The 22,069-nt window shown below is 32.1% G+C and overlaps 1 protein-coding gene across 1 annotated transcript; it reads left to right on the forward strand.

The window, feature by feature from the left end:
* Positions 1-3,201: 3,201 nt before the first annotated feature.
* On the forward strand, positions 3,202-20,405 carry LOC145316973 (uncharacterized). Its single transcript, XM_080157832.1, has 14 exons — positions 3,202-3,271; positions 4,172-4,227; positions 4,482-4,585; positions 8,301-8,378; positions 8,666-8,710; positions 9,190-9,274; positions 15,373-15,442; positions 15,674-15,803; positions 17,155-17,276; positions 17,590-17,656; positions 18,160-18,331; positions 18,535-18,726; positions 19,831-20,083; positions 20,239-20,405. The coding sequence occupies exons 1-14, from the start codon at positions 3,231-3,233 to the stop codon at positions 20,336-20,338; spliced, it is 1,515 nt and encodes a 504-aa protein (XP_080013958.1). The 5' UTR covers positions 3,202-3,230; the 3' UTR covers positions 20,339-20,405.
* Positions 20,406-22,069: the final 1,664 nt, after the last annotated feature.

Below are 22,069 nucleotides of genomic sequence, written 5' to 3' on the forward strand. Positions count from 1 at the left end.
AAAGGGAGGGGTAAAAATTAAGAAAATCGCGGAAAATATGAAAAACTGGGGAGGTTTTAACATTACAGAAGATTTTTTATTATGAAAAAATATTTGTTTACATTTGTGGGGATGTTTTTTAGGGAGAAGAAATCATACAAATAAGATGTAAAAGGGAAGCTTTATTAATTGAAGATAGGGGGATAAAACGCGCTGAAAACGATTTTAATCGAAGGTGATTTGTGGACAAAAAGGGAACGCTAAGTGGAATGAGGAAATTCGAACAACAATGCAATTAATGATTTTTTTCTTACAGACATTATACATGAATTTGTATACATTAAAAAAATTTATTAACAAAATACATTCACGAGCTATAAACAGATATTAAACAAGGACGACAATATTTAAAAAATACAATTATGTAAAATTTTAGAGGCATTATTGTCATAAAAGTTCTGTAAATGGTCTGTCCTAGTTGTATTCCTAATGAATAATATTGTACTTGTATGTCTTTTATGTTCTTATTCATCTTTTTGGGATGACAAACTATTGCCCATTGGCACCCAAAATTTTTTACACTCTTTATAATCAAAATCTAGGTGGGTTTCATATTTTTTTTGGAAGGGAATTATCTCATAGGTATTAACACATCCAAAACACTCAATGGAGGCTGTGGCATCCCATTGTATGGCGGAATGGGTAAATAAATTTTTTTTTCTCAAAAAAATTTAACTATCAAATTCGGGGGAGAGGGGGGGGGATGAACTAACACCCCATTAAACAACTTTTAATATCATTTAGGTCAGATAACGCCGCATCGATTCAAACATACCATCATAAGTAAAGGGTGAGAAAAAAAATGCGTACATTTTTAAAATTCAAAATGCGCGGCTTGTGTTAATGGTAGAAAAAGGTAGGCATACCGTTAGAACCGCTATATTTTTTTGGAAATAAAAAAAAACGATATCTGTGCTAGACATAGGCAAGGAGCTACGCGTTAAAAGTTCCCAACTGGCGTAAAACTTGACTTGCGAGTATATTACTAAATATTAGAGAAAAGGGCGTGCAAAAAGAACTGCGTACATTTATTAATTTTAAATTGAGCGGCTTGTGTTAATAGTAGAAAAATGTTGTGCGTGGTACAAATAATCTAAGAGCTAGGTGGTAAAATGTCCCAAACTTTAAGTTTAAAGACAGTTGGGACATTTTACCTTGTAGCTCTCTAACCATATGAAGCAGAGGAATCGTTCTTATATTTCCAAAAAACTGACTTCTTAGCGGTTCTAACGGTATGCGTAACATTTTTTATTATAAACATAAGCCGCCCTTTTTTAATTTTAAAAATCTGCAGGTTTTTTTTGCTCACCCTTTAATAACGTTTTTTGTGTATCTGTTTAGTTCTCAATTACCACTCAACCAATTGTTTTTTTTATTTTTGAAATTTTTTTCTGCCCTTCCGATTCAGGGAATTGGTTTAGCCTTTTTGGTAAGGGGGTAGGCATAGGCGTCCAAGGGGGGGGGGGGGGTAATGGGGCGATTACCCCCCCCCAAAATTTTTTTCATTTTACCCCCCCCATTCAAAATTTACCCCTACCCTGGGGGTGCCGTAGGCACCCCCAACCATTTAGTAGGGGGTATTTACCCCCCCCAAACAATTTTAGGAGGGTAAATACCCCCCCCAAAATAAAAATCTCTAATAAAAAAAAATTTTGCGCGCTTCGCGCGCATTTTTAATACTATATATTTAATAAAATTTAAATTACCCCCCTCAAAAATTTTACCCCGGGGGTAAATTTTGGGGGGGATAAACTAAATTTACCCCTGCCAACAGATTTCAGGGGGGGTAATTACCCCCCCCCCCCCCCCCAAGCAAATTTTACCCCCGGGGTAAAAATTTTGGGGGGGGTAAAAAAAATTTGCGGCGCGCTTCGCGCGCCATTTTACCCCCCGAAAACACAAATTACCCCCCCCCTAAAATTTTTTTACCCCCCCCAAAATAAAAAGCTTGGACGCCCCTGGGGGTAGGGAAAGTCGACCCGGCCCAATTGAAAAAGTTTACAATATATTACCCCCCCCCCCTGAAAAAAAGACAAGAAGAAAGATGTTGGTACCTGAACCTCCTGCCTTCCTCTTTGGCAAAGCTCCTAGATACTATAGGCGAAGCAACTATGGATTAAAAAGGCACATGGACTAAATCAATGTGGCTTTAGATATTCTCTATAACAAAGAAAATGAGTATTGTTATATAACTGTTACAAAGTAATTCGCAATATAATTATAAAAAGCACATGGTAGAAAAAAATTAGCATAGGACTCTCAAAAGGACTGTCCGTGGCAAAAATATTAGTTATAATAGAAGGATGATTATGTTCAATAATAAATGTTAAAAGTATAGATGTGTAACCCAGACAACTAACTGGCCCCTGTCTTGGGGACCTTTTCCGTTTTGTTTATGTTTTTTTGTAGCGACTTGAATGTGTTCATATTTACGATGCTGTTGTCTGATATTCATAGACCCAATTGAAAGTCGGCAAAGGTCCACGGAATGTGGACATAGTTATTAAGCCCCTTCCCCTTTCTTTTGTTAAATAGTATAGGTCGGAATGCTTTTAGGCTGCTTTTTAACCCTATTGGCAAAATGACAGAAAAAGTAAGTTAAGGAGCACTTAGTTTTTCTTCATAAACGATTGCATATAAAAAAGACTTGAAATTACATACATAAGTATTTATTATAAACAAACATTCATTTAAAATTTTCCATATTTGGAATACGTTTTACATACTAGTATACTAGTTTTTTGTTGTAGAGTTACAATCATAATAAAGTCTTTTATGAAACGATTGCTTTTATGAAACAAATTCTATGATATCATATGTACTATGTAACTGTAATTTAAACTTTAAATCGTATTAGGAAGGGTATATTAAGATGATCTTTTTTCTGTCCCAAACAAAAAGAATTGTAAATGATGTTGTAAAAAAAACAAAAGCATCATAATAATTGTCAATAAATACCAAAATATGACACTTTCTATTACGGTCCTTTCCTTTTTAGGAAATAATGATTTAAATATACACCCCCTTCCCAAAAATACCCTGATTTTTATCTGTATTGAATTATTGTAATTACAAAAGGAAAGCATAAAATCTACTAAAACCACCAGTACATTGATTTCTACCTGTCCATAGTATAAATAAATTGGTTAAGCAGCTTTCTATTTATAATATTCTTTAGTTGTGTTTCTAACATGGAATCAAAACTATTTTTACAAAATTTACAACAAATTAGGTTAAAATTTTAGTACTTTTCATTTATAATAGTAATTCAAAAAGTTAAAAACGTTTTATTCATAAATCAATTAAAAATAAAAAGGTGTAATTTTTTTTCTCACAAAACATGTTTATTTACTTTTTTACTATGAACTTGTAATGTTTCTTAGTTGTTATAACTTTTGTGTTGTTCAACATTCAAATGTAGCCAAAATGGTTATAATGTTAATTGTATGAAATTGTATGAATATTTCTTGTATGAAAGTAAGAGGATGTCTCTTTATCTCTCTGGATTTCTGTTTGTAGCGAAGGATCTAGCTAACCGCTGGACCTAATTTCCCCAATTTTTTTTACATAAAAATCAAATTGAAAGTGGAGGGTCTATTCCCAAATACCCCCCACCCCTCTAAGCTTCTCCTGAGTGACACTAGAGGAATCGAGGGTTAAGGAATAATAACGAACCTATATATGCTTTAAACGCAATCGATATAAAAGAATCATATTCCATATAACTAGGTTTACATAGATTTTAATTACGTTTATGGTCTAGATTGAATGTGTAAATTATTTTACAACAATCGGTTTCGCTCCTAGCCTCTAGGGGCTTTGCCTGAAGAGGTATAATTAAATATTCTTTTACCTTCTTAGTCAAAAAAAATGCGAATGTGTCGCAAATTTTCGCGAATAAATGGCGAATTCGCAAAATTCGTAAATATTCGTAAAAAATGGGAAGGATTTTTTTTTGTTTTTAAGGGAATAGGGGTGTCCCACCCCCCAAGAAAAAAGCCTAAAAATACCACAGGACCAGTAGGTATATTCCCTGAAGAATAATCCGATCGGTTCAGTGGTTATTGAGATTTTAAGGGACGGACGGACAGACATCATTCTACTTTGTATTATAGAGGACTATCTTTTTTAGTTGCTTGCTTCAAAAGTGTTTTGGTTCTGATGGAAAAGGAATTATGATAGTAAGAGGTAAAACATTGAAAATTCTTCGTACAGGATGCTTAATATCAACATTCTTACATTTAAAGACTTAATTATATAGATTCTTTGCTTATAAAGTGCCTATCGTCTCAGAAATAATTATTTAAATATCAGATGAATACAATTAAATCATATTAAATTTTTTACACTTTAAAAATCGGGTAGATGTGCTACTAAAAAGTGACTTTTTGAACTTTAAACCTGTACTTAATTTTGTTGATGATTTTTGATGCAATGTTAAGAATGTCCCAGAGAGATGTGTATAACAAAGCATGGAAGTCAAATTCTAAGGGAATACAAAAATTCTTCAGATCACCTCACCAAACTTGCAGTTGAAATTAGCTTGGTGGGTATTCTTTAACTACAAGAATTCTTATTCATTAACCAGTCGTCTTTTTATATGAAACTTCTTGAATATCAAATTATGGGTACTCCAAAATCACCAAAACAGCAGTTTACACATTTTTATTATCGAAAATCTTCTAGAATTGCAACTAATCTTAGGTATCATATGTACCTGGGGATGATAATTAAATAACAACCTGTATTATTCTATTAAATGAAAGAAACTTTTTTGCCTGATTTAAAAAAACTCATCTGGTCTATACTGGTCTTTTGTATGTTCATACACAATGCACATAGGGGCAACAAGGGGCATCAATTCACCACCCCCAAATCAAGTTTTAAACATTCTATGAGTATTATCATACCCAATGTACATCAGATTTCAAAGGAATCGTAAAAATACGCTTTTCAAGTAAGCATTCTAATGCATGGAAGTCAAGAAATGCAAAAATTTTCTTACAGAAAAAGGCATACTTTTTGTGTTTCACCAACAATTTTAAAAGTATTATAAAATCTCTTAGAACTAATGTAATTAGACAAAATAACTTTTGATGAGTCATGCATTACATATATTTTGACAGTATAAAAGAAAAAAACACAAATTGAAGAAATTAGTCCTAAATAATTCTAGTTGAAGTCAAGATTTTAGTTTATTTTTGTTTGTTTTAAAATCAACATTTAAGTAGACAGTATCAGGAAACATGTTTTCACTGGTTGCCACCGACTAAAAAAACGATATTTGATTGCCCAAAGACATATTATAATCGCCTGTACTGGTTTCATTTACCCCCCCGCGCCCCCGTAGGGGTTTTTAGCCCGTTTTCTAAAGGTGGGTGCAAGAAAAGGTTGTAAGAAAAAGCTTTTAAATGCGCTTTTAAAGTCAAATGTAAGATGTAATACATATAAATAAAAGACGCAAAAACATAGTTATGAGAAATATTTATTTGATCAGACTTTGAATATAAGTTGATAATGAATATTTTCAAGTTCTATTGACTAAATGATGGGGAGGGAAGGGAAGGGGGGGTGCTAAACCTAAATCTAAACCTCTTTATGTTTGATGTTTTAATGTAACTAAATAAGCGTTTCTATGGATTATTACAAATATCAGGGATCTAAAGGGAGAAGACAAAGGTCAATAAATTGATGTACATCCCCAATGATAATACACAAAATTATCCCTTGTGTAGATCAAAGTTAGTAGTTAAAATGTTTGAACACACAACTGTAAAACTTTGGGGACTAGTGTTATAAACAGCCCAATGTCCCCTCCCTCACTGCGGAAAGGTAAAGCTAACATTCAAATAACGTAGTGTTCTTATAATCATTTTAAATATGAATTAGCAAGTAGTCTATCTGTCTGTCTATTGGTAATGCTTTGTTTTTAAGTTTTGTAGTTACATGGTCTTCATGTTTAGCGTCTTCAGTTTTATTTATAAAGGGAGGGGACATTACACTAGTCCCCAAACTTCAAAGTTTTATAATAACATTTTGTATTCGTTGGCATAACAACTTTAGGAAATTTGATTGATTTTTTATTGGTTGGTTCATTAAGATGAGTATCAAAACTTTTCAACCACTAATTGTCATCTACAGACAATCAATTTTGTAAAATAATTTATTATTTAATGTATCTATATTGGGGATGTACAAGTACATACATTAATCGGTTATTGTTTTGTTCCTTAGATCCCTGGATGTTAATCTATAATACAAAGTAGCTTGATGTATGTTTGTCTGTCCGTCCGTACCAATAGATCTCGGTAACCACAAAACCGATTAGATTCTACTCTTCAGGGAATATATCTACTGGTCCTTTATAACAAGCTGATTTTTTACTTTTATGACAACAAATAATGGTTTTGAATGTTAAAAATATCCTATTCATCTGATTTACTAAATACTCAGTACTTATTCTTAGTACATTAAGGTATAGTGTTATAAGCGAAGCATCTCTATAATCAAGCCCTAAAAACGTCAGTATGTCCTTAAACAGTAACATGTATTTAATCAGTTTTAATTACAATCTTTTATAGCAGGCATTAATATTCAGTTCTTACACTTCACAAGTGTTAATGTTCGTTTGTCCTTCCATTTCAGAAATTCGCTTCTATGGATGTTGTCATCCTTGTTTAATTACCTCTTGGAGCAAAGCCCATAGAGGCTAGGGGCGAAGCCACTAGTATACATATAAACAGTAAACAAGAATCATAATATCATTATAAATATAGATATTAGCTAATAAAAATCTATGTCAATAATGCCCACATTTATAATGGATTTATTATTAAGTGAAACTTGTAGCTTGTTAAAATAAGAATCCCCATCCACCCCCTTTACACCATCCTCGGGGAGAAATGAATTCTGTGACCCCAAATTTGACACTTTGAACACTTTGATGGATAGTTAGATGGATAGGTAGATGAATAGATATATCGATAGATAGATGGATGAGTAAATGGATAGACAGATGGATAGATAGATGGATAGACAGATGGATAGATAGATGGATAGATAGATGGATAGATAGATGGATGGATAGATGGATAGACAGATGGATAGAAAGATGGATAGATAGATAGATGGATAGATAGATGGATAGATAGATAAATAGTTGATGGATAGATAGATGGATAGATAAATGGATAGATAGATGGATAGATAGATGGATAGATAGATGGATAGACAGATGGATAGATAGATAGATAGATAGATAGATGGATAGATAGATGGATGAGTAAATGGATAGACAGATGGATAGATAGATGGATAGACAGATGGATATATAGATGGATAGATAGATGGATAGATAGATGGATGGATAGATGGATAGTTGATGGATAGATAGATAAATAGTTGATGGATAGATAGATGGATAGATAGATGGATCGATAGATGGATAGATAGATAGATAGACAGATGGATAGAAAGATGGATAGATAGATAGATGGATAGATAGATGGATAGATAGATGGATAGATAGATGGATAGACAGATGGATAGATAGATGGATAGATAGATGGATAGATAGATGATGAGTAAATGGATAGACAGATGGATAGATAGATGGATAGACAGATGGATAGATAGATGGATAGATAGATGGATAGATAGATGGATGGATAGATGGATAGATAGATAAATAGTTGATGGATAGATAGATGGATCGATAGATGGATAGATAGATAGATAGACAGATGGATAGAAAGATGGATAGATAGAAGGATAGATAGATGGATAGATAGATGGATAGATAGATGGATAGATAGATGGATAGACAGATGGATAGATAGATGGATATATAGATGGATAGATAGATGGATAGATAGATGAATAGATAGACGGATGGATAGAGAGATTAATAGATAGATGGATAGGGTAAAGGGGGGCTATTTTCGTGGGGTGTTATTCCGGTAATTTTCTATCTACCTTCATTAAATGACCTTTATCTCCATGTTCCTTTCAAATGACAGAAAAAAACATAAAAGCAAATTTGTTCGTTGTTAAGTTGCCTACAAAAAAGTATGAAATGAAATTTTTGTGGGATGAATTTTAAGGGTACTAAATAATTAAATCCCCTTTTTGCTTGATTTGCCCCAATGTGCAATGTAGGACCAAATCCTGTAAATTTCATAGTCTTACATATTAACTTATATCTATTTAGCGCTAAGGATAGGAAATTTTAAAAGATTTTGCCTATGGTATTTATGTTTTAGCGGCATTCAGAACATTTGGGTGATGGATCTAAAAGAATATTTATAGCAACAGAAACATTTATCAACAAACTGTTGAAGGTAAGTTTTACCTAATATTCTAGTTTTTTGGTATTTTTGGCATGTAATTGTACACAGTGTGGTTAAGACATTGCCCCTGTCATTTATGGACCAGTTTATTTATCCAGTAGGAGAGAAAGGGATGGGATAAAGGGAGTGGAGGGAGGAATAGCCCAATACTAGTTTTACTTTTTTAGAGAAAATGATAATCTGGTGTTAGATCCAAGTAATAATAAATCCATTTCTAGAATCTTGATTTTGTTATAATTTTTGGTTGTGGATGTAATCATTCCTGTTTTTAATAATAGATGAGAAAAAGAGAAAGTGAATCTTGGAAGATGGAAGTTGTACAGGTACAATTTACAGACAAAACCCGCGGCATTTGCGTAAATAATAGCGTACCACTTTGCTGTCTGCGAGGTGTCGGGTTCGAGTCTGGTCAACACTGCTTCATACTAGAGACGTTGAAAATGGTACATACTGCTGCTATGTCTGGCATGTGATACTAATAGTGAGAGTAGGAGGAATGCCTTGGCCCATAAATAGGCGCAACTCCTTACCATGCACAGTTAGGACATCCAGACAAAACAATCAAAGGGTTGGTTGTCTGTTGGATGTTAACTAACCTTAAACCTAACATAGAGTGTCGCAACCCATTATACAAGCATATAATGCTCTGGCTTCTCTAGATGTTAGTTATGTGATATAAATAGTACGTAGTTCAAAGGATTATCTGTTGCAAAAAAATTAGATCTTCGCAAGTACTAAAATTATGAGATTAAATTGCAATTATTACATTATTATTTTTATAATTATTTTTCCTGATATTTAGGAACTAATGCATGCCAAACAAATTCTGGCTTTCTACAAGAATAAACAAGTTCAAAGTTGCAAAACTGTTAGGAGAAATAGATCAGGTATGTAATGTATAAGGAAATATTTCAGTAAACCAAAGAAAATTTGTCCAAGTATAACATGCTTTTCTAGAAGAGACCATGGCTATCATTCTGTCTAACTTATGATTATCTCCCTTCGTTGTCCTTTCTATTGATTAATAACCTTATCATTCATAAAGCTTCGTTACTTTTGAACATTATTGTTCTTATTTTATTTGTTAAACGTAAAAAATATAAGGAAAAAATTTAATATAAATAAGATATAAAATGGGGAAGAAAATTGCAAATAACAAAATACAACAAATATATCTTGTTTTTTTTATCATTAAGATACAATAGATTTAGAATTTACACTAATTTAGAGTTTTAATTTATTTAGAGCAATAATATAACTTTCTAAGATAGATATTCAGTGCGGTGAAAATAGAATATTCAATATGCTAATGAATTTTAAGAAGCTGTGAGTTTTGTTTGAATTGATACCACCCTTGGCTATGTTTAGGGGGTGCATCAGGGGGGTGTAAACAAGCTTACATATTGGCATTGGCGGTTAGAGATGTGTTCCCATAATTGGATGTATCCATATCCAACCCAGGGACCTAGGGATAGGACATTGAATTAAATATTCAATATTTATGGGGTTTCAAACCTTTGTGAAGGAATTAGCAGGTTTTGACTGACTTTGGTGACTAGCGCACAATTGCCGCTGAATTTTTATGACAAAAATAATTAAAGATAATTAGCAAAATTTCTAGCAGACCAAACAATTTGTATTGAATAATTTTTTTAGGCTGGTTCTAACAATTTCTTCCCCTATAGAAATATCATTTCATAGTTAGAAACTTTACTGTGATATTTGTGTAATAAACAATCTAAGGACCCTCTTATTTCAAATTCACGATCTTGGTTTTTTTTGGCGGCAGTTTATAATTATGGACTACGGGTAATTAGGTTCAAAGGGTGGTTTTTCTGGTGATTAATTACAAAATGTTTTCTTCATTGTGATGTACTGGTAACCAAATCTTCAAATAAATGCTTTTTTTTCTTAGAACTTTTTTTCATTTTTGAGTTTTCTGAATTAGATTAACATTACCTTTACTAATTTCTTCAAATTTTCTAGATAAATCTGGTTTTCTTGGTCTTTTAGGGAAAACTCTTAAATTTAATTAATTGCCCATTGTTCCATCCCTGTATCCAACCTAAATATTTCTGGGGAAACACCCCTCCTACGGCTACAATAAAGGTGGAATTTGATCCACTGACAAGAGTTTTTGGATTTATTGTAACTAGTTTCTACCCCATCCCTTATTCTCTACCCCACTTTCGCTTTCATTACAAAATTCTTCCATCCAAACTTAACAACGCTACTCAATAATATAGCTCACCAAATTTATACATAAGCTGACGTTAAAATAGGAAATACATATCATTCATTATGAAAATAATATATCCAAGTGCGTCTGTCGATAAAAAGAGAAAGACGCAATCGCTCATTTAGCTCTTTATTTTTAATTTTTTAAGTTTAACAATATCGTTTTCGGCTATTCTTTGGCCAATTTAGGCTTTTAATTATATCCTGGCAGAGACAAATTTAGATCCGTTGACTAATAAAAAATCGGTTCAGTTAGAGGGATACCCAACGTCTCATTTTATTGCTGCCCAAAGTCTTATAAATTAAATACGTTGCAATTATATACAAAACCATAAATTGAGTTTAACAAAAGGAGTATACTACACATTTAAATCACGCCCCCACCGCGTGGTTTAGTTTGGCATTAGTTTGTTAACAACCACAATAAAAACAATTTAAATATCCTCCCTTATCTCTGACCTTATTTTCCATTCTTCTAAAATATTCTTTATGAAGCATAGTACAAATCTTATATTCAAAAATAACTGGATTAACCCTTACATTTTTTTATGGAAATTTTTTATTCTTTGTTTTTATTTTAAGTGTAAACTATAAATTTTGAATCAGTCATTTAACTCATGATTTATAGGCATACATTTTAAATTTTTTCTCTAATTCATTTCATTTACAATTTAGTTTTTGTACCTTGCAGATAATAAAACACCACTTTAACTTGATATTCTAATGGCTAAAAATTGGTTTTAGGATGCCTTGAGCTAACCCAAGTGATTTTCCTTATAATATTTTTCAACAATTTTTTGAGAAATATATAAATCATTTCATAGCTCCCTTAAAAGTTATCATATAAAAATGAAATTTACATGTACAGATACGCCTGGTTATGTATATAGTTCTATAGTAATAAATAAAATCTAGTCATACAGATATTTAGTTACATAAAAGTCTCATGTTTTTGTTCGGTTTTTGGTATAATAGGGATGGACTCATGAAATGCTACACTTCTAAATAAAGGATCAACCTATTTTTAAGTTGTAGACCCTTATGATGCTTTCCATTGTACATGAGACGGCCATTAACACTTGCCAATTCTCTAGGCCAGGGTGATTTAATAATCAAACAGCTTCCACAAAAATTTGGGGTAAACTTGTAATGTAACCTAGACTAGAATACAAGATCGAAGTCAGCTGTTCTCAAAGCTTACAGCTTTTATTTGTAAACGAGCCTAACTGAAAAATAACACAACTTAATTTTGATACCATTTTAAAAATTCTAAAGTTTTAAACTTACAAAATTATTCTATATAATGAATTTTATGAGAATATTCTCCTGTTTCATAAATGTTCATAAACAATCTAATTATGAATTTTCAAATGGGTATAGAGGGAATGTATGAAATGTAGTTTTCAGATTTTGTTTAAATAAACTGTTTTGATTAATATATGTAAAATCAGTATGCAAAAATATAAAGAAATCTAGCTTTTTAAAATCTATTATTTTTCTTGGTATCAAAGTACAATGATTGAAACTAGTATATAGCAGTTCATTTTCCAATAGATTTTTTCCCCCTTCCCTTCTCCAAAACAAAATTCCTGTATTTTAAACAGCAAAAAAGCAAAGAAAAAAAAACTCTAATACAGTCAATGTTCTCTTTTAATCTAAAGAAATTATGTTTCTAAAATATTTTCAGTCAAATTATTTTAATCTATGACCCTAATAGTAATTTTTTTTCTTATTGCCTTAAAGGAAAAAAGAAATATTAAGTCAACACATAATTAAAACTTATGAAAGTTCTACATTTTATTCTATGTCTAAATAGTATGTTTGTAATAAACAATATCTTTAAATCATGTGTTTTATTATTAATATGTATTTATAACTTAATTGTCTCTTTCCCTTTTAATTTCATTTCTCCTTCTTATATTCTACACTTACAAAAATATTCTAAAACTTTCAACTTTAACTTTCAAGATTTTTTGCATATTCGAGAAAGGTTGATGTATTGAATGTAAGAAACTAATGGAAAAGCATATTTTAATAAAATGTATTAAAAGTTTGTTTAAAGAAAACAAATTTGACAGTGTATTGCTATAATATGCCTAATATGGAATTTTCTAAGCACTGATCTAGATGATGATTAGTGTGCACAGTGATATCACAATTAAAGCAGTCTTAAAATATTGGAATTTTCCTCAGATGTTTTGTTTGTTTGCATTTTTTAATGTTTTAGTATTTTTTACATTGTTATGATTTATTTTTTAATAACAACAAGGATGATACTTTATCATGTGATATACTTTAGTTTACATAAATAATAACATGTTTTTAGAGGTTAGAAAGAATTTTACAAAGATATGAATTAATCAAATGTTTTGTAATTTTAAAAGTTATGCACTTCTACCTTTATAGAAACGGGGGTCCGCTGCGTCTGCGGCTTTGGGTGGCTGAAGTAAAGCGCGACGTGGCTGCGACTAGGCCCAATTAAAACTTGTTGCCTACGCAGAGTGAGGCTGATTCTTTCTCAAAGCCGCGCAGCTTTGCGGTACATAATTCAGTTTTGCGGCAACAGCTTAAAGAGGGTAGCTGCGGCTTGTGTTGGATGAGGCTGAATAGGGCTTAGGATAGCTTCGGTTGAGGCTGTTTGATTCTTGGAGTGGCGGATTAAAAATTTTTGTGGCTGAGGTTTACTAGGGGGCTTAGTACACCGCGCGCCTGAAAATTAGGCTTATTTGGTGGCTCTGTAAAAAAGGTTTACCTACATCTTAGTTAGTTTTACAATTTGATAGAATGGTGCAGACCTACACACAGTACACAGTTTCTAAATTTAATTTGAACGTAAAAATAGTGTAAACCATCTTTTATTTATTTTTAGACATTAAAATTGAAGTAACTTAAAAACGTAATACAATAAAAAGGACCATTGATAGGCCAGTATACATTTTAATACTGGACTATCATTGGTCATTTGTATTGGATGACTTCATTCTTTTTATAGGCACTATAAGCTGCTTAATTAAAATTTTATAATCGTATTTAATTGTTGCGTACTTAATTCATACAATATTGCCTTATATAAGTGTTTGATTTAATATTCCAATTCAAGGGAGTTATTTTCAAGGATTTTATGTTAACAAGGATGGACGAACCCCAAACTGTCCCAGTTTTGAGCAAGACGATTCCTGTGACGTCATATAAAAAGGGAAGTTGGGAAGAAAATCTCTTCCCTTTTCTCCCATCTCTTTTGAAGAGATTTTCTTCCCCCCTTCCCTTTTTTCTTTCCCGAAACTTATATGACGTAACTGGAATCGTCTTGCTCAAAACTGGGACAGTTTGGGGTTCGTCCAAGGATGACAACATACATATGAGCGAAGCTCATCAAATCAGCCAAATATAGAAAAGGACAATAAGTCTGAAAAAAATCTGAAGTTTACTTATTGTAAATTGCTTAATTTGCAAGATACCTAATAATCTAATTCCTCCCACTCCCCACCATTATATTTTGAAAATAGACTGTAAGTAGAAAAGGAAGTTTTCTGGTGCTGCTGTTAATTGTTTCTGTTGGCTAGGTTGGGTTAGGTTATACTGAGTATAGGGTATCCTCGCAGGGTTACAGAACCGCACAGTAAAATTCAATTTATTCTGTGCTGGTTTTATGTAGTTTGAGGGGAAAAAACGGATGATTTTATTATGTGATAATGAACGAATAAAAAAATCTGCAATTTTTAGGTGGATGTACTAACCTTTGATAACATATATATAGTTGCTTTGCTCCAAGAATATTTTCTTGGTCAGATTCAACAATAAAATGTCGGAAATTGAATTCATCCCGCAACCCGGATGTGCAGATGCAGATGGACAGACACACTCTATATTTAGAGAAATACGTTTGCGATTAAAGAGAGGGCCGGGCATCGAAATATTACACAATATCTATCATTATGTACGTTTAGTTCTCTATAATTAGAACAAGGTCTTTGTGATCATAAAAATATCTGAAACGCTTTTTTTCATTTTGTTTTTCAATTATAAACGTAAGAATGTCCATATGGCGGCCCGCCTGTCTTTAAGAAATAGAATTGGGGAAAGGTTACTTATCAGCTAATATTCAAGATAGGCGAATATTCCATGTACCAAGCAGCATCCAGTAGATAATTTACTCAGTCCGTGGGTCTGGCGGTTATGCTACAAAATGCATATTTATATATAGCTTCTTTGATTATATCTTTTTCTCATTATATTAATCTCCCTTCCTTTTTTATTATCACTGAAAATCTGTCCTGTAACTTACTTTCGTCACGTTATTAAGATATTTTTTGTTTCATTTGCTACACATGAACGATGTCATCCTTTTATCTCAATATTTAATTTTCAATAAACAAGGATGAGAACATCCATAGAAGAGAAGCTCTAAAACGGTAGGACAAACGGACATTGCTTTGCTTATAATATTGTACTTTGTTGTTAAAGGAATCAGTATGCCAAAAATCACATAAAAATTTGTTGTTAGAAAGTAAAAATCAACATGTTTAAAATAGACGTACGGACATTCTGGTAATGGTTATAGAGTTGCTATGCTTTTTAAATCGTACCTAACTACTATAGGAATAACCATGAAAAGTTTGAAATTGATAGGATAATATTAACATGCCTAAATTAACGAAAAAAGCTATCCGTCTCGGACGGACGTACGGACGGACCGATCCTAATTATAGAAAAGCTTCGGTTTTAAAAATTTAATATTTTTATTTAGATTTTGTAGAAGATGTATGTAAAACAGTAAATAGCGGACTAGCAACAAGATTTCCTCAATCAATTTCAAGGTAATGTGTTTTTTAGACAGTTTCAGTATTTAACTTATTTTTAAGTCCATTTCGTTAGACAACACCTTCATTTAGGTAATTTCCTCAAGAAACATATTTTATACACATTAACAACAAATGAGTGACGCAAGGAAATGCCCTGGCTTAGAGAATCTTTGCTTATAAATATTTGAAAAAAATTGTCATATAATAGACGTTTATAACAAATTAATGTTTTTTGTTGCTTTTCAGGACTTTATCTGGGTTAGCCAAAGAATTTTTGTTGAAAAACCTTGAACAAAATGAAAATGAGGATTCAACAGAAAATTACGCCACACAGCTAAAATCTTTTATCCATCGTTTTCCTCTTTTAGTATATCAGGTTTGTTCTATTTTCATCTATTTATAGATATTTTTATGTACATATTTATGAACAAACAGTACTTAGTCAACATATTAACAAAAAGTTTTAATGTTTAAAGTTCACCTTTTTGGCTTTTCTGCATAAGGCGCTACCTAACCATGTCAGCCAAGACCATTTTTTATTAAAGCAAAATAGTAGACATAATATGGGCAAACATTTTTTTAAAGCTGGCATGTCGATATTTTAACGTAGACGAAGACCAAACTGCATAACTTTTGCAGCACTTTTGATGTCATATTCTCCATCTCTTTTTTAGGGGTTTTATTTCCCACTTCTCATCTTCCTCATTTATAGCGTCAAAGGAATCAAAAGTGACACAAAAGTTATGCAGTTTGGTCTTCGTCTTAACATATAGTCGAAATTAACTGTTGAAATTGCAAATCGATAAAATGAAAAATTATTTTATTTTTGCCTACCTTAGCGGGGTTATATCCCTGTTGAGCTTAGCCCTCCTAAGTGCACCCTCACCTAATTTAAGTGAACTAAACCCACTGAAGAAAAATAAAATATACATATAGACTTCTTCTTTTCTAAAGTAGTACATGAAACGTATACGGACATACTTGTGTAAAAATAAATAAAATCTGATGTAACAAAGTCCAAGACAATTGCACGTATAAAGGAATAGGTAACTTGACATTTAAGTACGTCGAAGCTTATTATTTCTTTATTTAATTTAACACGTATTTTTGATTCGTATGAAAAAGGTAAATAAGCATAGGATATTTATTGTCTAAAGTTGTGTGAATGTATAGTAGTCATCCTTGTTTGAATATTATCTGCGGAAAATGGAAAAAAACTCTATTATTTTATTCCTATACTTAAATAAAACAACTAGTAAACAACAACAAAATGTGTTTGTAATAAAATTGCTGCAAGATTTGATAATTTACAATGTAAGCATTCTGACATTAATTACCTCTTTGTTTATTATGTGGACATTTTTTATCTTTAAAAAAATAATCATGAATGACTACGACCATAAGTAGCGAGGCTCAAAAAAAGAGATGAAAATGTCCTTCAGATCATTACAGAAAGATTGACGGACCAAATGAGTTATAGAGCATATTCCAATTGGACAGCAATATAAAATAATAAATTTCAAACATCTAAGATAGCAGCCAATCAAAAAAGATTTTAAAGGGTAAATAGCAGAAAAAATATAAACAAACTATCAGAATCTAATAATCTTTTTTTCCCCAATTAGACTAGAGTCTGCCCAGAGCGTATACAAAAATTCCATAAACAAAACATATCCACACTATTTGGTACAAACATTTTTTACCTGTTTTATGTGATTATTATTCAGGAGCAGTCGCGGCCAGTATCAACAGGACGTGTGATTCCAGGTTTGGTATTCAATCTTGGCTCTGCTGGTTTACCCTATTCATGGAAGGATGGAGTATCCGGCAATTTGGTCATTTTATCCAGGTAGAATTTATTACAAATACTAAAATGCGTGAGAATTGTCTTAAAATATTTGTACATAGAAACATATTTGTAGTTACATATTTTGTTTTAAAATTGTTTCAAAACTTCGAATGACTAGGTTTTAAGTAATACTCTTTAAATGTAAAGTTCTCTGAATCTGAATTTTTTTTTATTTGGAGGGGGGGGGGGACTTTTTTTGTGCTGCTTTAAAATAAATTCATATAAAGATATTTCTTACAAATGTGTACCTATTTTATAACTTACTTGGTCCGTAGGTTCATTGCGGTCGGTTATATTAAGTTTTTTTTTGTAGAAGTGAAAATCAAGATGAAATTGTATTAGAAATTGATTCGTCAAAGATAGAAGATATCGAATTAAGGGTAAGTTCATTGTTTGTTAAAGCTAATTGATTACAAATCTTTTATGACTATACTCAAATTATTGAATTGTCGAGCCAAGGATGTTCATTTTTTTAATTACATGCGTTAAATTTGTTGTTGTCAAAACTTAACTTAAAAAAGCAAGGAGCGAAACATTTCACCTCCACTCCCTGTTTTACCTATGGACTTTCTTCTATATTTTTTTACTAATACACATTTTTAGACACAATAAAAACTGTCCCGAATTTGTATTAATTTTGAGGAACACGACTCCAGTTACGTCATATTTTTCTTTCCCGAAAAAGGGAAGGGGGAAAGAAAAAAAGGGAAGGGGGGAAGAAAAAAGAGATGGGAGAAAAGGGAGTTTTCCCCATCTCTTTTGAAGAGATTTTCTTCCCCCCTTCACTTTTTCGGGAAAGAAAAATATGACGTCACTGGAGTCGTGTTCCTCAAAATTAATACAAATTCGGGACAGTTTTTATTGTGTCACATTTTTTTACTAGGAACTTCAGGTGCAAAGAAGGATAGCTGAAGAATTGAAATGGAAAGATGTAAAGCTGGTTCTATGTGAGCAAACTATATCACCATTGTTAAAGCAATGCTTGGAGTTAGTGGGAATTCAGGCTATACAAGATATCGGTCATTCTGAGGTTCTGATTTTATCTGATATTTTAGGTAATTAATAGTAAAATTCTTGGGTAAAATTTTTAGAGTATATTTTGATTGAACAAGTAAAATTATAACGTTTTGAAAAGTTCTTATCTAAATATTGAAAGATCTAAAGAAAGCAAAACATTTAAAGTCTTTAAGTGTTTGTAAACAAAGACACAAACATACACAATCAGTTTATCCGTTTCAAATGCATTTATATACTTTAGGAATTGTTCCCTGGGATGCCGACGATAATTTACTAGCCAGCAGCTGTTTAATACCTGTAACAGCCAATCTTATTGACCTTGGAAGCCGGGATGTCGGGGTCAACTTAACAGGACCCCAGATCAGCTGTTCTACCATGATTATTTCCGCGCCAAATCAAACTCTTGCCAACCAATATTCTTCTTCAATAAAAGGTTACTCTAAGCATTACTTGAAAAATTCCCATATTAGCCTCATTCAGTATGAGTACAAACTGTCAGGGATCTAAAGGGATAAGACAATGGACGATACATTGATGTACATCCCCAATTATGATACACAAATTTACCCCTTCTGTAGATTAAAATTAATGGTTGAAATGTTGTAACACCTAACTTAATGAGCCAACTAATTAAAATTTTTAAAGTCCCAAAAGTTATTAAGCTAACACATAAGAAGACGTTATTATACAACTTTGGGGACTAGTTTAATAAATAAATAGCGCATTGTCCCCTCTCGCTCTGACAAACTGTATATATCATTCAGAAAGCAAAGGAGATTGAAAGGAAAATATTTCATATACCTAATTTTTAAAAGCGAAGCTTTTCTATAATTAGGGTCGGTTCGTCCGTACGTACGTTCGTCCGCCCGTCCGTAACGGATAGGTTTTTTCGTTAATTTAGTCATGATAGAATTGTCCTATCGACTTCAAACTTTGTATGATGATTCCAGTAGTAGTTAGGTACGATTTAGAAAGCGTAGCAACTTTATAATCGTTACTATAATGTCCGTACGTCTATTTTAAACATGTTCATTTTTTAACTTTATTAACAACAATTTTTTTATGGGATATAATCATCCGATTGGTCTGATATTTGGAGAACTGATTCCTATTACATTAAGATACAATATTATAAGCGAAGCATCTCTATAACCAAGTCCTAAAAATGTCAGTATGTCCTTAAACAGAATTTGGTATTTAACATATGTATTAATATTTTGTTCTAAAACTTCAGTAGAGTTAATGTTCGTCTGTCATACCGTTTCAGAGCTTCGTTTTTATGGATGTTGTCATCCTTGTTTTTTTATATGCTTACCAAATCTAAGTTTTTATTTTGATAAAGACCTTATCTAACTAATAAACTAATACAGACAACAAACCGTTTGATTGTCGATTGTCTTACTGCACTGGTTTAATGGCCACGGTATTTTCATAACCGAATCAGTAACCATTCAAGTCCGACAAAATGGCAAACGGATCTATTTTTAAAGTCTTTATATTAAAATTTCGACCCCTACCCAATCCAAATATTTTTTAGGTTTATTAAAAACAAGCGAGCTCCTATCAGAAGAAAATTTCTCTGATGACTGTTCTATTCAACAATTAAACAAACTCTCTGTGGATAACAATTGTGCAGCTCTCTCTAATTTATCAAAATCATTGCAATTTGGAGTACCTGAACTTAGTCAACATGGAAGACCTTCAGAACCACGTCCTGTTGTACCTGGAGAATCCAAGTTGACCTGGCTGATAGCTGATGCTGTTCTGGATATAACACATCAAATAGCAAGGTTTCTTGTTTATATTAGTTTTGTTATTTTATCAAAAAGTAGATTAGGATGACTTTCAAAGTCGTTTTATTCGTAGAAAAAAGTATAGCTGAAATTCTCATGTAAAAAATTGTAAGTCTGAGTTTAACTATTTAATTAAAATCTATATTTTGCAGGATATCTGGGGTATATACTTCAAGAAAAAGAATTGCCCAACTAAATTTAAACCAGAATAGAATTAGTAAGCAAGATTCAGATTCGGATAGTGATGATTAATTTTTATTGTAAGAATTATTATTTATACCCATGATTTTTTACTTTTAATAAATTATAAATAGTTTTTTTTCATGGTTATATTAAAAGTATATATACCGAATGTAAGTGATGGGTTCGAATCTTGGCCTAATCTACTTCTTAACTAAAGATGTTAAAACTCGTACCTAAAGCTGTGTTATGTCAGATGTACGACATTAGTAGTAAACGCAGGGGGGGGGGGGATGCGTCTCCCCTATTCAGATGCAATACATTACAATGCCTAATGAGGACTTCCAGATAAAGGCCTTTCAATCAAAGGGTTCGTTGTCTGCAATAGTTAGAATGTTATTGCCTTGGGATCTATTATAATGTTTATTTACAAATAAAAGTTAAACCTGGAGATATTGTGTTGACATGCAGTTTTCACAATAAATTGGCAATCAACAAATCGATCTTAATCAATATTCGAAGCAATTTTTTTCATTTTTAAAAGGGTAGCCTTTCTTCAATTAGGGATGGTCCGCAAGTACAACCGTCCTTCCGTAACGGATAGTTATGATCGTTAATATTAGGCATGTTTGCCTTTGATTCCTTTATCTGTTGGATAGAATTTAGAAGGTTTAAAAACTGTATAGTCTTCAACAAACGTCCTTATGTACATCCGTTTTAAGCATATTGATTTTTAAATTAACAAATTTCCTGCTTTGTCCAACGTTAGTACAGAAACATTTTAAAACCCGGAATTAAATTGTGAGGCTTAAAATTGCTACGGTTTTTTTTTCTCTTAACAACTTTACAAAGAATTCATAAACATAGTCTTTCGAATGACCTGTAAGTGGCGTTTTTAAGGCCAATTTTATGAGCAATATCTTATAGATTTCTTAATTAATACCAACACAAATAACCAGCCACATACACATGCTAAAGAAGGACTATGAAACATAAGGCTTTGAACATTCTAAATATTGAGCTCTATTAGGAAAGAAAGAGACAGGGAAAATAATTCTACAAATAAAAAAAAACAGTACAACAAAAAATAAGAAAGGTTTAAAGAAGAGAGAATTAAAATATTCGTGGTATTATAGACAGCTTTCCCCGCATAATAAATTAAAAATTCTAAGATAACATTCAGTTTTGCCCCGAAAGATCGAAATATATTATTTCTGATTTTTATTTGTTGAAAATTGTCTATAATAAATATTAAATACGATACATTATTTTTCATTGTGGCTCAGAACCAGTTTGAATCCAGCGGATAAAAGTGATTTGAAGTTCTTTGAAGTGTTTTAGGTCAGTCCGTTAAGCTCTCACTAAACACTGAACCGTTCAGTTTTTTATACCCCAGCCCTGGGATGGCTTTTTCTGGCTTAAGGCTATTGGTCTCCCCGCTTGAATAAATAACCTCTAGTATCCGTAAAAGAGTTTAGACTTGACTGTTTCTAAGTCAGGCGTGTTTTGGAGTAATGGTGCATAGGGTTCAATAACCAAACGCCTAGAAAGGTTACTCTTCTTTTTAGGTAAGGAAATTTTAAATTTTAAAACAACTAAATATTATTTTTAAAATTTGTCTTCAGCTGTGAAAAGAAGGATTAGTCCTTAATCCTAGCTCAGCTCAGATAGGATAAGACAGACATTCAGCATGAGAGAGACAGAGAGAGCGAGAGGGAGGGAGAGAGAGAGAGAGAGAGAGAGAGAGAGAGAGAGAGAGGGAGGACAAAATAGAGGTATATAAAGAGAAAAGTAGGAAATAGA

This window comes from Acartia tonsa, chromosome 1, assembly GCF_053477335.1.
Source record: "Acartia tonsa isolate MP-2025a chromosome 1, ASM5347733v1, whole genome shotgun sequence".
Taxonomy (NCBI): Eukaryota; Metazoa; Arthropoda; class Copepoda; order Calanoida; family Acartiidae; genus Acartia; species Acartia tonsa.

What these genes read in the sequence shown, in the direction of transcription:
- LOC145316973 (XM_080157832.1), top strand. Translation starts at nt 3,231, where the DNA reads ATGGAATCAAAACTATTTTTACAAAATTTACAACAAATTAG. An exon ending in TTATCAACAAACTGTTGAAG is followed by an intron (nt 8,379 to 8,665) that starts GTAAGTTTTACC and finishes TTTTAATAATAG; the next exon opens with ATGAGAAAAAGAGAAAGTGA. An exon ending in TAGAAGATATCGAATTAAGG is followed by an intron (nt 17,657 to 18,159) that starts GTAAGTTCATTG and finishes TTTTTTTACTAG; the next exon opens with GAACTTCAGGTGCAAAGAAG.